Source organism: Apodemus sylvaticus, chromosome 12 (genome assembly GCF_947179515.1).
Source record: "Apodemus sylvaticus chromosome 12, mApoSyl1.1, whole genome shotgun sequence".
Lineage (NCBI taxonomy): Eukaryota > Metazoa > Chordata > Mammalia > Rodentia > Muridae > Apodemus > Apodemus sylvaticus.
This window is the reverse complement of record NC_067483.1, coordinates 71,257,767-71,275,020: the sequence shown is the minus strand read 5'-3', so window position 1 is coordinate 71,275,020 and position 17,254 is coordinate 71,257,767. Positions and strand designations below refer to the sequence as shown.

The following is a 17,254-nucleotide window of genomic DNA, read 5'->3' as shown; positions in this document are numbered from 1 at the left end:
AAACTCAAAAAAAAAATGCAGAAGGATATCAAGGTGTTAACTACGACCGGAATATGGCTGGTCACTCTGCCTTTGCCACTGGGACAGGCATCAAGCACTCTAGGCAAAGCACATGGAGCCACTACGCTCTATGTCCAGCCCTAGTTCTGAACTTTCAATTGTTTTTCTTGCTACAATTCAGTGTTTTTATTTTTTTAAATTTTACTTCCAATATTTTTTTAATAAAAATTATATTACTAGTATTAAGAAATAGTTATAAAGAATACAACTAATAATTGTATTATTAGTTTAAGGAATAGGAGATCTAGAAATAAGAGTGAAAATACTGATCTTTTAAAAAAGATTTAGTATTTTATTTTTTAAAATTATGTCTTTGAGGATTTTGCACAACTTGTGTTGATCACATTCCTCCACTTCCTCCAACTCCTCCCAGACCACACCAGTCCCTACCCTCTTTGCTTTCACTGAATTGGATTTTCACAAGTCTAACTGTGGTGTGAATGTATTCTTCAATGTGTGGATGCCCAGGGGCAACATTCTTAAAGAAAACCAGCTGCTAGAAGAGAGCTCCCTGGCCAGGGGCAGGACTTCATTTCTACCTTCCTCTCCATAGTTATGCTTAGTCTGGCTTCAGACTGCACAGGGCTTGCATATCCTGTCATAACTGTGAGTTCATAGGTATAGGTGCTGTGCTGTGTCTGGAGGACTCTGTATCCCTCTAGTCATTCACTGCTATGAGTACTACAGTCTTCTTCCATACGATCCTCTCTTTCACAATGAGCCTCGAGGAGAGAGATGCAATACAGGTATCTAATTTAGAGACGAGCATATTTCTCAGATGTTTGGTTTGCCTCACTTCAGCTTCTTACCTGTGGTATGCAGTCAGTATATGCAAACATTGACTTAAAGCGGTCATCCATGCTTATATGGTAAAGCACGCACATTGCTATTTGTTTGTAGTTTTCATTGCCTGGGAACAAAATAAACAAATCACAGAGATAATGATAGATGCCATATATGTATATATACCATGCCCAAGTTTGTGAAGTTATATACTAAAAACCTTTAAAACTGCTAAATCAAATATTTATATAATCTTAATCAGGAAAATATGTTGAACTCACTATTTTAAACCTGAATTTTGAATCACACTTAATTAACTATAAAGGTTCAAGACAGATGTCCTCTTGATATATTTTTGGGGAAATAATTTAATTCCTAAAAATTTATTGTCCTCAATAGCCTAGAATGAAGCAGATTGGATCCTTAACCTCCCCTTGCTTAGAACTGCATCAAAATATAAATTAATACAGTTGATTTGCAGTGGTTTTATATATATATATATCATATATATATATGATATATATCATAAACAAACATATTTGAGTTCTAAGTAATGAAACCTGGAACATCACTGAAATGCTGAAACAAGCAGAATGGAATCAGGAACATAAAAAAATAAAACGTCACCAGAAACTACTAAAAGCCAAAATTTCTTTGTAGTCTGGGTATTTGCTGAGTTGTAGTCTGAGGTAATATTGCTCTAGGCTAGGTATTGTCCCTGGAGTCCAGAGGTAATATTGCTCTAGGCTAGAGATTGTCCCTGGAGTCCGGAGGTAATATTGCTCTAGGCTAGAGAATGTCCCTGGAGTCCTGAGGTAATATTGCTCTAGGCTAGAGATTGTCCCTGGAGTCCTGAGGTAATATTGCTCTAGGCTAGGGATTTCACTCAGTGTGGAGGGATTGCCCAGTATGTTCACATGCTTCAGTCTGATCCTACGATTGATATGTATAACAAGGTAATTAATAACAACAGTGACTAACAGTAACCACATATTGAGCATCTACTATGCAAAGGAACCATACATTAGATAGCACAGTGCTAAATCTTCAGAAAAATCTTCAAGTAGATCTTATCATCCTTTAGCCGAGGAGCCTCAAGCTTAGAAAAAGCAGGTACTTGTCATATAGCTTTGGAAAAGTTGGGCAGATCTTTAAACACAGGCCTGTCTGCTCTCAAAATCTCTCCCCAGTTATAGTGGTCTTAAACATTCCTATGTCATAGGGAGGAACATTTTGCTGTATAAGATATTATCAGGTGTCAAAAACTTTAAACATTATTAGATGATAAAAAAGTACATTTTCAAGCAAAATTATTCTAAACTGGGACGACATCTCTTTTACAATCCACTGAGCTTGGCACTTCTGACAAGGTCATGTATAACCCAGCTATTCCAGGGAGGTGTTGCAGGAAGAGCTCAAATTCAATGCCTGGTCTACAACATAAATTCAAGGCCAGCCTGGCAATTTAGTAGGAACCTGTCCCAAAGTAAACAAACAAACTAAACAACAGGCTTGGCAGGTTAGCTCTGCATTTAGGTGCTTGCTTCACTGCACATGGAAACAAACCCCAGGCCGATTGCTAGGTCTGCCAGGCATGCTGTTTGTGTCAGCCATGAAAATCACTGCTCTGCAAGCAAAACAGATTCATAATACTATATATGGCACATATGAAGACAAGTAAATATTTTTTACAGTAAATAAAATTATGAATAATTCAATTACTTAGAATACAATATATGTGGGAAAAGTATTTTATATATGAAATTATAATATATAATATTTCTTTATAATAAGTTAAAACCTGAGTTCAGGAGAGAGTACCGTTTGCACTTTTTGATGCTGTTGCTGTTGTTTTGAGATAGACTCTCTTTTTGTAGCCCTGGATGTCCAGCTGGCCTCAAGCTCACAGAGACCCATGTGCCTCTCTCTCCTAGTGCTGGGGTCAAAGGCGTGCCGCTACAACAGGTCAGTTTGATTTATCTTAAGGTAAATTCAGGTCTCTTACCTGAAAATGAGAAAAGCTGAAGGAGACCTTGAGAGAGGAGTGGTATGAATATAGACCACCATCTTCAATGTAAAGATAAGAGAAGAATAGAGTATGTAATCTTAAGATGGGGGCCAGTAAGCCAACAGCTGTACAGAACATGTATTTATATCTATTATGAGGACATGAATTTTATTTGAAGCAAAGTATGGTGTAAAATATGCAACACTTTAAAAATAAAGTAGGTGTTCCTGATGCCAACATTTTGAGATCAGAACAATTTATAATTCATAGATAGGACATTGGTAAGGTCTGCGCATTTTGAGCAGAGCAGTGGACAGATGGACTATTTTGAGAAGTATGTCTTAATAACCGATGTGAATTAGTTAAATCTGTTTAAGCAATAAAGGCAGGGTTGAAAAAAACAGCCCACTCCTTATGATTCCTTTGGTATTTATGGCAATAAACATGAATCATGATGAACTAACTCACTGGCTATTAAATGCAGAGGTCTAAGCACTTTGATAGGATTTCCACAGGACTTCAGCGTTAACTAGCTAGGTCATTATTTGAATGTGTTACTGAATTATCTTAGCATTTGTTCAGCCGTTTTCTCCAAAATTGGCCATTCCCAGCTGAGGGCAGTTAATACCTTAACAAACTGTCATTAACTCCAATAACTGATTTTGTGGGAGTTATTGACTTATAAAGTACATTCAAGAGTTTATATGAAGTATTGCACCCCTTTTCTTTTTAAAGAAATTTACAGCTATAGTTCAGCTGGAGCAGCAAAAGCAGGAAGACAATCAGTTTTCTGGGCTGCTCTTATATTCAGTTTTCTGCCAAGTGAGAGGAAAAACACGTGCTGATCATTTCTGAGTTTTAAAACTAAAATATCCTCACTTCTTTCATCTCTCAAGTGATCAGGAGAAACGTCACTCAGCCATTAATTTTGTATGGCAGTGGAGATTTTCCATTCACAGATCCCTCAAACAGAAATGTGAATTTTGAGTATTAGAATACAAAATCAAAGTTCTGTTCCTGTTACATCCCCAGTTCAACAGTAGAGCACATTGAAACTCCACACAGTGAGCCACAGTTTTAGCCCGATTCTCCTTCCCTTCTACACCCCACATCCTCTCAGTTGAAGTAGAACACTCCATGCAAAGAGACAGAGACAGAAGCGTATCTCTACTGGAACAGCATAGCAGTGAGGTGACATCACCCCAAGAATGCTCTGTGAATGTGAATACAGCAAGCTGAAACTATCATGTCTAAGTCTAATACCGAATTAGAGCTCTTAATGCCAATTAATAATATAGTATAAAGAATACGCCACCAGCTAAACCAACCTCTCAAAAGTTATCTGCAGCAATTATTGAATACAAATATCTTCTATATCAAAGTGTACTAAAATGAATTTAAGATTATTAATGAAAATTATTTTTCTGGTGGTAGGGATTGAACCTAGAGCCTCAAGCATGCTTGATAATGAGCCACATCTTCAGTCCTAGAACATCCTTAATAGATACTTCCATATAATTTTATGTTTAGTTCATTACAGCAAATATATATGAATTACTATTAAGTAGGTTACTATGGAATTTGGACAAACCAATTTTAAGACTGCAATTCTACTGGGTGGCCTTTGTTTTATAAGAGACTTACTGACAGCAGATAGATGAGGAACTGAACAGATCAACATAACAATTCAAAAGCAAGAATTAAGTGGGAAACCTGAAAGCATCTACAGGTTACAATGGTCAGCACAAACCAAGCTTAACATATTAAAATGAGAAATAAAATTGGTAAACCTACCATTATGCTAAAAAATTAATTTAAGCTAATTTTACACTAATTATTCCAAGGACTCTAATGTTCAAAAAGTACTCTAATATTCAAAACAGACAGTTTAAACAGCTTAAATATGTTCAACTAGTTATTTTCAACCTGTCTTCAATTAGTTTATTACCTTGTTTGTAATTTTTTGTTATGTTCAGAGAATACTGCAGCAAGTTGTTTGTAATAAACCTTACTATCTGGCCAACTTCAGATACAAATGATAAAGAGCAAAACAAATCCCTTTAAAAGAACTGCTTTCTAGCTCAGAGTTGAAACTATCCACTTAATGTGCCAAATTTCACCATGTAGCGTGGAGACACCCCAGGCAATATTCACACACATAGTATTGGAACCAGCTGGTGATAGAAGAATCTAAGGAAAAAAGGCTCCTTGAGTTAACTGGGAAAACAGGAGGAAGCGTAAGTTTTACTGCCATTAATAAGTTCAAGCATCTTGATATGGTTGTACCTCGGCCTGCCACAGACATGTGCTTTCTGTTAAAGTGTTTGCCACATCTGACCCTGTTGTTTGCTCATGTGATCAGGTAAGAAAATGTAGGTTTATGCACAGGATAAATGAGGCCTATTCAAACTGAACAATGCAGTCTATGAGAAGCTGCCTTTTGAGGCAGATGTGTGAAATTTCCTAACAGTTTGGTAATAACCAGACAAAACCAACTTAACTCTTTTTAAAGGAATGAACTTATTTTCTTAAAAAATACTATCACAAGAGCAAACTAATTTCAAATAACTGAATGGGAAAACATTAATCTGACCATTTCCAGGTTTTAAAATAAACAAATATAAAAAGCCTGCTTCCAAAGCACTTTTGCTCTTTTACAAAATAGATACATTTTATTCACTCATTTATGATGTTGTTGGTAAACTGAAAATTAAAGACACACACACACACACACACACACACACACAAACACACACACACAGCCTGTAAAAATTTAACCTAGTGGAAGAACTTCAATGATGGTTGGAATATAACTTTGTCAGCTTTTTAAAGGCTGAATTGCAGAATGGTCATAAGAAATAACCATATATATAGATATATATATATATGGTTATCGCCAACAGTAAGTGAAATCAGATTTGTCTAAACCAGAAAAATCAAACATTTATCACTTAACTCTTGAGCTGGATGAACTACCTTCGGACCTGCGATGAAATCTTTCTACAGCCCAGTAAAATGCCCTGAAGTGCAGCCTGCCTGAATGCAGCATAGGCAAAGATAAACCAGGGACTGCTGCCTCCCTCACAGACAGGCCTGCATCTGCTCAGAGAGCGAGAGTCACTGTGTCAGTTAGGAACCCCCTGAAGTACCACGTCTGCCAGCGAAGACTGTACCCACAGCACTCTCGTGAGACCGTGCAACAGGTTCAAGGTAAAAACTTTGGAACCTAGAGAGCCCAATAACGTTAGTTCATGTATAGACCAACCAAAGAAATGATGACCTGGCTACACACTTTAAACTGCAAAACGAAGGTTTGTGCAGATAGAAGTTTGAGTCAAGGTTTAAATTATGGAGAAAAAAAAGAGAGAGGCAAAACAGTCACTTTTTCTGGGTGCAATGGAATATCCTGTGATATACCACTTAGAGGTCTGAGGCTAGGCTAGCCTGTGCAAAAAGCAAGACCACATCTTTTAAAGAAGAAAAATAGTAAGAAAAAGAAAGAAAATCCAAAGGTATGTAAAATTATATATAGAAAAGCTTCATGCAAATAGTACTGAGACCTACACACGAATCAATGTGGCTCTGAAGGTTACAGGAGAAATGTATGAGTTAATTTTTTAAGTTAATTTACATATATGTTCATAAATTGTATATTAAAATGCTTAATACATGCTAATCTCAATTTATGTAAAATATAAATCCAATTCTTCAATTTTAAGAGAAACACTTTAATTTTTGCTTAAAATGAATTAAGTACTTAGCCTAGGGCATCGACTACTTTTTGTAACTTCTAAATATTTATTTTCCATGTTTACTTTTAACTACGAGATTCTGTGTCTGTGGATTGCGTGCGCAAGACTGCAGGTGCCTAGAGACAGAGGCATCAGATCTCCTGGGCCTGGTGTTACAGGCATATGCCAGCCACCTGACATGGGAATTAGGAATGGAATCTTGGTTCTCTGCAAGAGCAGTGTGTGCTCCGAACCACCAAGCCATCTCTCCAGCCCCACTTTTACATACTTTTATTTTGCCAAGTCTGGAATAACCCTATTATTTTATATATCTGAGTAGTGCTCTTAAATTACCTATGGGGGGAGGACTGTGCTTTTATTCCCCCCACAATGTCTTAAGGACCAATACTTTAGTAAAGTATAATAAAAATAAAAGCTTTTTTAAAAAGATAAAATAGTTCAACTGGAGGTCAGCATGCAGAAGAATGCGAATTGATTCATCCTTGTCTCCTTGTACTAAGCTCAAATCCAAATGGATCAAGGACCTCCACATAAAGCCAGACACTCTGAAGCTAATAGAAAAAACCATCAAGAAGACAAATCGGCAACCAACAAATTGGGAAAAGATCTTCACCAATCCTACATCAGATAGAGGGCTAATATCCAATATATATATAAAGAACTCAAGAAGTTAGACTCCAGAAAACCAAACAACCCTATTAAAAAATGGGGTACAGAGTTAAACAAAGAATTCTCACCTGAAGAACTTCGGATGGCAGAGAAGCATCTTAAAAAAATACTCAACTTCATTAATTATTAGGGAAATGCAAATCAAAACAACCCTGAGATTTCACCTTATACCAGTCAGAATGGCTAAGATTAAAAATTCAGGAGACAGCAGGTGTTGGAGAGGATGTGGAGAAAGAGGAACACTCCTCCACTGCTGGTGGGGTTGCAAATTGGTACAACCACTCTGGAAATCAGTCTGGCGGTTCCTCCGAAAACTGGGCACCTCACTTCCAGAAGATCCTGCTATACCACTCCTGGGCATATACCCAGAGGATTCCCCACCATGTAATAAGGATACATGCTCTACTATGTTCATAGCAGCCCTATTTATAATTGCCAGATGCTGGAAAGAACCAAGGTATCCCTCAACAGAAGAGTGGATGCAAAAAATGTGGTATATCTACACAATGGAGTACTATTCAGCCATTAGAAACAATGAATTCATGAAATTCTTAGGCAAATGGATGGAGCTAGAGAACATCATACTAAGTGAGGTAACCCAGACTCAAAAGGTGAATCATGGTATGCACTCACTAATAAGTGGATATTAACCTAGAAAACTGGAATACCCAAAACATAACCCACACATCAAATGAGGTACAAGAAGAAAGGAGGAGTGGCCCCTTGTTCTAGAAAGACTCAGTGAAGCAGTATTCGGCAAAACCAGAACGGGGAAGTGGGAAGGGGTGGGTGGGAGGACAGGGGAAGAGAAAGGGGCTTATGGGACTTTCGGGGAGTGGGGGGCTAGAAAAGGGGAAATCATTTGAAATGTAAATAAAAAATTATATCGAATAAAAAAAAGATAAAATAAATGTAAAAGAGTTAATACATTCAGGACACCAATATTTCTTTGTAGAAACTTCTGTATGTGTACTTTCAATTTCTGAGCTTGTTCATTAAATACTAATAATAGATTAAGCACTGTTTAGTGGACCACACTTGGGCTATGACTCCTGTTGTCTCTACACAATACACCAATGGAAGTGAATTTAATGAAATATGTGAGTAAGGTTAATGCACTACTGTGACAATAAGGAAGGTGGACATAGATGGGGTGGATGGGTGTGGTCCTACCAGATGCCACTGTGCTACCATCACCCTCTCTCTCTGTTCCTCTTCTTTATCACAGTGAACATTTGTAGGGCTTCCTATTACAGAATCGATATGTAATACTTCTCACATCCGCTAGTCTGCATGTTTGGGATCGGCCCTAGTTTATTTCCTTACTTTCTCAACAGGATGACAGGCTGCATGAACGTGGAGCAGACCTCCCCACCCATGTCTCTCCTCCATCTACCCATCCCACCTCGAACCAAATACTGACAGCCTACAAAGTGCCTGACCATGCTCTAGGCCCTGGAAACACAGAAGTGCGAACAGTGAGGGTGGTAGAACTATTCTCATCAAGTTTACAGCACTTGACAGCTGATGGGCAGTAGCGGTCGCAGGTTGGTAGTGCAGCAAGACAGAACAAGATAATTATATAAAATATATGACTATTATGAAGTATAAGGAAAAAAAAGCCAGAGTAAGGTGACATCAAGATCCAAGGTGTAAGACTGTTATTAAAATTAGACACTGAAGCAGGAAGGAGAGAAGAGACTCGGCCACACAAAATAGTAGGAAGTGACATTTTAGGCAAAGGGAAAGAGAATCAGTGAAGAAGGAGTGTTTCCTGTTGAGTTCTGCCCAGGAAGCCACCGTGGCCTCCACAGCAGGGAGGGAGAGAACAGAGGCTGGGAGGCAGCACAAGCATCTCTGGAGGGCACTGACTGCAAGGGCTCTGACTTGGACATGTGTAAAGTTACTGGAAGGTTTTGTTCAAAATTATCTCCCTTGTTTGTTGTTTTTATTTATTATTTTATTTGGCTGTTTTCGTGTGTGTATATCATGTGTGTCTGGTGATTGTGTAGGTCAGAAAAATGTGCTGGGTTCTCTGTAAGTGAAGTTATAAACAGTTGTAAGCCACTATGAGGGTGCAGAGAACTGAACTGAACCCAGTCCTTTCCCAGCTAAGCCCTCTCGCCAGCCCCCAGGGTGGGTTGAGTAGGGACTGAACTTAGTTAGCAGGATCGATTTCTGCGTCTGTGCTAACAGACTGTAGGACGAGAGCGGAAACACAAAGCCTGGTTGAGATGCTACTGAATTACATCAGCAGAGAGGGTTGTGGCTGGGAGTAGTAGGGAGTGGTCATATTTTAAAGACAGAGCAGACAGTTTGGATGTAGAGTAGGAGAGAAGAGTCAAGGCCAAATCCCCCAGTTTGAGAATGTTTAACTAAAAAGATGAAGTTATCATTTACTGAAAAAGAGAGAAGTGTAGGAATGCTAAGTTTGTGCACAGGTCAGGTAGAGACTGGGAGCTTTGCTCTGAACCTGAATGTGGTAAGTCTTCAATGCTAAGAAAGCTTATAAATGGTGATGTTTGGAGTCGGGGCACCAGCGAGGAGGCGGGACCGTGAACTAGTTTATTTATGTTTGGGACCATCCTTACAGTGAGCATTTAGATGGACAATCACCAGAAGAGCTGCGCGGCTAGATAAAGCTGAAGACCAACACCGGGCTGTCTTCTAATGCGTGTAGCCTGGGAGAGGAGGTGGAAGCAGGAGACTGAACACGACTGGGAAGAGATGGCAGGGAAAGTCTAAAGGTGCCACAGCCTGGAGAGTGGGAGACAATTCGAGGAGGAGGCAACTGCAGAAATCTGACCTGCAGTTCAGGGCTGTGATGAAGGTGTGTCCTGGAGGTTGTGTCGAGGTGAGAGGGGAGGTGAAGACATCCAAGTGCATGGAACAAAGAGGGTAGGAAGAAAAAGAGGAGGAGAGACGGGATGGGATGGAGACGGGCATGGAGGACAGGCAGGGCGACAGGTGGGGGGGAGCAGCAATGAGGTAATAATGTCCTGATCTTCTGCCTCAGCTCACTGCCTCCAGTCACTGAAAGGGAGAAGCAGTTAAGAACAAAAGCGGCCCACAGCTTCCCTGCTACTGCATCTGCCGTTTCTGTACAGTGCTCCGGCCCTCCTTTCCTGGCCAGGGCTTCCTGCCCTGCGGTCCTGTCCCTTCTCGTCCAGGCTCCTGCTCAGGGTGGGACACTGAAGACAAGGTGGAGGAACAGAATTCTCATCTACTAGTATGTTAATCACCAGAGTTTATTGTAAGAGGCTGACCCCACTGCATTTAGGGCCTCCTGACTCCTCTGTCACGTCATGATGGCTCTTTCAATTCCATGCAGCAACCAAGTCATTTGGAAAAACACAGACAAAGAAGAAGGCAGGTATTCTAATAAATGTCTAAAAGTGAAATGTCTGGGACAAATGTGAGGGTTTGTGGGTTTAACCGTACAAATATAGAATTATTAGTAACAGCATGGATGGGGATATTAAAGAATAAATAAATGTAATAAAAACAAAAAAGTACTTTCCTACTTTATTAAAAAATATTTTCTGGTTCTTAAATTTTCATTTCCTTATAGGTTTAAAGCTAGTTTATATAATATTTGATGCCAGAGAAGATTTTCAAGGGAGATATTTGAGCCAGCATCTGTCTGACGAAGCTGACTGAATCTATAAAGAAACGTAAAATGCAAAACAGGGCCATTCTTCTCACTATTCTGGAGAGGGGTGTAAAAATTATGCTAAAAGATGGCAGGTTTATTTGTTGTCACAAATGCAAAGATTCACTTATTTAAGATGAGACTTATATATTTGCTTATGTTTTTTACTTGAATTTAACTTTCTTTAACATTAAGTTAATATTTTAAAAGGTGATAAAATTCTGAACATTAGCTGTGCGGTGGTGGTGCACGCCTGTAATCCCAGCACTTGGGAGGCAGAGGCAGGCGCATTTCTGAGTTCGAGGCCAGCCTGGTCTACAGAGTGAGTTCCAGGACAGCCAGGGCTATACAGAGAAACCCGGTCTCGAAAAAACCAAATCAAAAAAAAATATTCTGAACATCACTCAATTTAAAAAGTATACCAAAGCACATCAATAAAATCCTAACTTTACAACACAGTATACAGTGATTCTTTCAAAGTGTGGTTACTACCATTATGAAATGTACACTTTTCATAACATAGCTGAGGCTGGGTCAGGTGCCAGCGCCTTTTGCAGGAACCAGTGTCACAATCAACTAGCCTCTTCAAATGATCAGATTTCGGTTGGGTCTTCAGGCCTGTTTCTGGGCTGATGTTAGTCTTAGACATTTTAGTCTTTAACTTACAAAGCATCTATGCAAAGCCACAGAGAATCTCAACAAACGTTTGCCTGGAACATCAGTAAACTTCAAGCCATATTTTCAAGTTATTTTTCAGTAACAGCATCATACATTCCCCAGGGCACTGATGAATGAATACACAGTGACAAGGAATTTCCATGTCATCTCCCAAACTTGACGATTCTGACATCAGGAAGCACTCTCGAGACACATCAATGCCACATGTCTTAAGGGGTTTTGGCAGATTTTTTTTTTTTTTTTGATAGTCTGATTCTTAACATGAGCCAGAAAACCAATCCAAACCAAACCAAACCAAAAAAACAAAACCCCAAAACCTTTAAACACTTAGAAAGTCAGCACCACTGAAAGCCTAAAAATGCCATGTGATTAAGCCAAGGTTTCTAAGTCTGACTCGGTTTGCATATGGTCACACTCACTAACAGCAGCATGTGATACACCTTACAGATGGTCAAGTAACCAGACACAGAAGCTCTGGGTGAAAGTGCAGAGACAACAGAAACTGACTGGCTAAGCAGGACTAAGCAAAGGACCCTTACAAAATACCAGGAAAGTAACAGGAAAAAGGCCTCAGTAAGTCTGACAGCCATCAAAAAAGGACACAGAAGAATATTTATACGCACGATTTTTCATATAACCAAATAAAAGTTTATAGCCATTTAAGAAATAAAGCCTTCTTTTCTCCATGTTTAGGAATAGAACAAAACTATTCAAACCAGTTTCAGTAAAGACACACACACACACACACACACACCCCATACAAACACATACACACACATAATAATTATTAACATTTCTTATTATCAATTCCTTTATGTGTCTTTGGTAATACGAGAAAGAAAGAGAAAGAAAGAAAAAGTGAACTTAAAAATTCCTAAACAAAATACTTTATATGATAAAATAATATTAAGATAATTTTGTTTTTTGGGGGGGTCCCCCAGAGCCACATGCTAAAAGAACTAATGTCTTCTCCTTGCTTTAATAATTATCCAGACTATACAACATTTTTAAGGGTTCATGTTACTCCAGCTCATTTCTCAGCCACACTGAAATGTGCATGCCCTTTAAGGTCAATCTCACAACAGCAGGGGGCGCAATGCAGCAGTCCTATGTCCCGGAAACAAAGAAGGGTCCACAGAGGTCTAATTAAGAAGTTATAGAGCCATCAAATGAAGACAATAGAATTAAAATTGGTAACACTTCTACTGGATCAGCATAAAAATCACTTCTGAAAACTTGCACTACAAACATGGCCCTATAAAAGTATCAAAAACAAGGTTTTTCCATTTTACTTTCAATTTCTATTTCATGGAAATCACTCTTGGAATAAGTCAAAACAAAACCTATGATAACTTAGTGTACAAAATGTTCAACACATTAAATCATTTGAAAATAAAAAGAAACTTAGGGAAAGATCAGAAACAGTGATATTTCTGGATATCTGGAGGAAAAGAAGTCTAACTACTTCCTGTTAAATGTATTTTGGAGCTGAACATTAAATCAATCAGAGAACATAAAATTAATGAGTATAAAATAATTATTATGTACAGAGATAAAAAACACACATTACATATAGAAAAGATAAGTTCAGCATTGTAAACATTAAATTACATATACTAAATGAAATATATATCATACATATACATGCAGATATATACAACTGCACACATATATCACATATTCTTGTGAGCATTGTGTTGCAACAATATTAAATACACATTACTCTGAGTCAAAGCCCCGACCTTCCGAGCCCACAGCTTTGGTGACAGCTTCTTCTATACTTTTCACATACGTTTGATGCCAAGCATCAGACATGTTGAATAGGTCACTGAAAGACTCCACTGGGAAGGTCAGCTTCTTATGTTAGGAACTGAAGATTCGATTTTCTATACACATAACCATACACTAACAAATGCCATACGAGAAAATCAAGTATACTCGGAATGTAATTTCTGTAAGCAAAGCAAAGCAAAGCAAAGCAAAGCAAAGCAAAGCAAAGCAAAGCAAAGCAAAGCAAAGCAAAGCAGGACAACGGAGGAAAGCAGGTTTGTTCACTTAGAAAAGCTGCAAGTCCCACGCGGAAAGCTTAAGAACGTTATTACCAGGGTGGAAACCCTTGGGGGATGTATTTGGAATTCAATTTTAAAATATATACAATTCAAATAAGTTCAGTTGTCAGTTTCCAAAATCTCAGGAGATTGGAGCTAACACATCATTATAGGGGAGGGAAATCGCTGTTCTCCACATGCTGCTGGTACAAAAGAAATGAGACACGATGGCTTAGCAGAGGGGAAAGGAAATGACATTAAAGGGAATACATTCAGAAAGTATACATTCTTGAGCATACTAATAATATTTATAACTTATCTTCAAATTTGTAAACTTGAATGAAAGACAATGATAGGTATGCACACACAGCAGAGCCTGCATGGAGAACTCAGCCCACAAGGTAACTAAAAACTAGATAAAAGGTGTAGAATTTACTTACTGTCCTAAAAACGTGGGATTAAAATGCCAGTTACTTGGGGTTGTAGGAACAGGATTATCAATCATCTTTATGATAGGCTAAGAACCTCTCAAATTCCCCTGAATAGCTGGGAGCCAACAGACGACCATCCAAATGAGGACTACTTCCTATGACAGTGAGCAATCCCACCTTCACCCGCTGGAGCAGAAGGGACCATCCTGTGGGAACTGTGCTACTCCACTGAAACTTTTCCGTACAACCTCACAGAACCAGAAATGAGACAATGATCAACAAGGCCATGCCTTGTCCAAGACTGCTTATTTATGTATATCTCTTCCCCTTCCCTACTTCTTTTTCCTTTCAAATATGTCTTTGGGGGCCACTGAGCCCTTATACATGTATGTCCTTTGCAATGTGCTCCACTGATTGTATTCCTCTTGAGGCTTTGCACCATTTACCTCTCTCTCTTTAATTGGAACAGCAGGTAGCCAAGATCAGTCAGTTACATCTTGAAGAGTCAGGGTTCTTGCCCTAAAACTCCAGTAACAGACATAAGTGCAGTCACTTTAGTTTATGTTTTAATCATATCAATACTACTTTAATTGTACATAAAAATATTTTAGGAAATCCATCTGTAACTGATTTTAAGAGACTTCTTGCAAACTGAAAGGCTATATATATAGCCCCTTACAAATCCAACCTTGAAACCTAATCTTCAGTGTGAAGATGTGTCAGCCTGGGACTTTTGGGAGGTGAATATATTATTAGGAGTGAGCACCATGTCTGTTATGAAAGATAACAAGATTGTAGAGCAAAATGTGGGTGAAGACTCCAGTGGCAGGCTTCCCACTTACATACTGGTCAGGCACATACTCATGTGAGAACCCACTTCCCAGAGTGAAGGAAACCAGGTAAGAGATCACAGCACATGGTTTTAGGGTAATAATGACAAAGATACACCGAAGAAAGCAAGGAGGAAAGTGCCAGAGTCTCAGTTTCCCCAAACACAAGCAGCACAGCATCCAAGGAAACATCTTCCACTTGGGTGAGAAAGAGAATTCACTCCATATAGCAAGAGCCTATCCCACGTGAACCCATAGTGATACAGTACTGAACAGAGCTCCATGGCAGGTGCCACCAGGCCAGTGGCCTTTGCCCTCCAGACTGCATGCTTGACAGCCAAGTGATGCCATCTACTGTCCTTTCCTCGGGTTTGTGCAATAGAACACAGAACAAAGCTCTGCTTTGTGGATGGCAGAAGAGTAAATTAAGCACAGGTCAGTGCTAAGTGAATGAAATTCAGCATCAGTAGATCCAAACAGTTCCGGGCCCCAGGCTAGTGCCTACAGACAGAACCTCTAGACCTGCCACGTGGTATACTGATACCAAGACAGAGCTGTATCCTCACTAACATCACCTGCAGCTGGTGACAGGAGTCTCTGGTGGGCCTTGGCCGCACGACTGACTCAGCAGGATCTAGGCTGCAGGTACAATCTGGCATTGTACTGTAGGTGTTCAGGACACTGCCAGCTCCATATACTCTCCTAACACAGGCACCACAAACAAGAGAGCCACGGTCTACTTGGGAGAAGAAGCAAGCAGGTACCAAACTGTTACTTCAGAGTTTTACCACTGAGCCTTCCACGGTGAGACAAGTACCAAGTAAGATCCTCTGATCCTGAACACAGGAAATGGATAAAAATGAACATTGTGTGTCTTGGCTCCAATAATGGCTTGAAGTGGCAAACTATCCTTTTTAGGCATTCATAAACTCAACCTTAAACAATATATCACCAAACAACATTTACACCAAGTTGGTTTTGGGCCTCTACAGTAGAAGCATTGAAGACAAGTAAATCAGGTTGCGACACATTGCAAACTCATCCTTAGGGTACCATCTAGTGGTGATACAGCAATAGTGACTACAGGCTCAGAGAAAATCAGAATCCGATTTAGAAGTCCTGGAAGAAATAGACAAATGACAATGGCTTTCATCTAATCGTTAAAAGCATAGCTATCCATGCAATTCCAATCAACAGCAGTAACTTTTATAGACCTATTATCTCACCACAAGCACAAAACGGTCAGAAATTGAGCAGTGTTTATGAACTCATGGAAAAATTAAAATTGTTACTCTGAGAACTCAAATTCATGTGATCACACAGGAAGAAGGCAATAAGCACTTACTTAGCTGTAAAGAGGAGGAGGAAGAAAGTAACACAACCCAAACAAATCCTTGAGCCGGAAAGCACAGTAAATGACAGGAAAGTGTGACAGAAGGCATCAGCAGCAAAGCACATCAGAGTTCAAAGAAGGCTACTTGAAAATAGAGCACAGGAGCAAACAGAGGGTTGAAAAGAGAAACTTACTGAGCAACTGCTGGAGCAGTTAACTGTTGTCAGACCCACACAGACTTGAGGAGCCAATGCCATAGAAAGTTTATTCAAAGATAGTAACAGAAAACTCCTAAATGTAGAAAGAAATTCAAATAGCTACATACACAAAGGCCAAAGATTATAAGTCAAGTTCACAAAATCACAAAGTTATAACATAAAACATGTATGAAAGCTACAAAAGTTAAAGACAGGATTCTTAAATTATAAAAAGAAACAAATAATGTTCAAAGGTATCCCAGTCATCTGACAGTGGACATCTAGCAAGGCCCTCAAAGACAAAGCAGGGGTGGGCAGCAGGACATTTATATGGCATTAGAGGAAAGAAAACCTGGCAAAAAACAACTATGATAGTATGTTAGGAAATATTAAAAAGAAGTAAAATGGGATATTAAAAAATTCAAAATGCAGGCGGGATTGGAATATAAGCACACTGTTTTATTTGAAGGTAAGAAAGAAACTACAAAGGAAAAAAATGAATTCAATTTTAAAAGTTATATAATGGCTCCAGGTCATCCTGACATGAATAATGACATTAAATTCAAACCACGTAAACTCTCCAAGAAAGGACAGAGGACAATGGAATTTATTATTTTATGTGTAGGAATGTTTTATCTGCATTTGTGTATATTCGTCCACACATGTATAGAGGTCAGAAAAGGGCATCAGATCCCTGGGACTGGAGTTGCATGTGGTTTGCTGAGCAAACTCTCTAGCCAGGACAATGGATTAATTTTAGAGTCCCACTTAAGGCTCACACGATTGTTCAGTGGATAAACACACTTGTCACTA

At 39.0% G+C, this 17,254-nt stretch overlaps 1 protein-coding gene and 1 long non-coding RNA gene across 2 annotated transcripts in view; one reads left to right on the top strand and one right to left on the bottom strand.

The window, feature by feature from the left end:
• Kifap3 (kinesin associated protein 3) overlaps window positions 1-17,254 on the bottom strand; it is a 131,225-nt gene that overhangs the window by 82,378 nt on the left and 31,593 nt on the right. Inside the window, exon 11 of the mRNA XM_052200611.1 lies at window positions 870-970. Coding sequence (XP_052056571.1) covers window positions 870-970 — 101 coding nt within the window. The remainder of the gene's footprint in view (window positions 1-869; window positions 971-17,254) is intronic.
• LOC127697446 (uncharacterized) lies at window positions 9,069-10,820 on the top strand. Its single transcript, XR_007980470.1, has 3 exons — window positions 9,069-9,185; window positions 9,866-10,102; window positions 10,289-10,820. It is a non-coding gene; the product is annotated as an uncharacterized LOC127697446 (long non-coding RNA).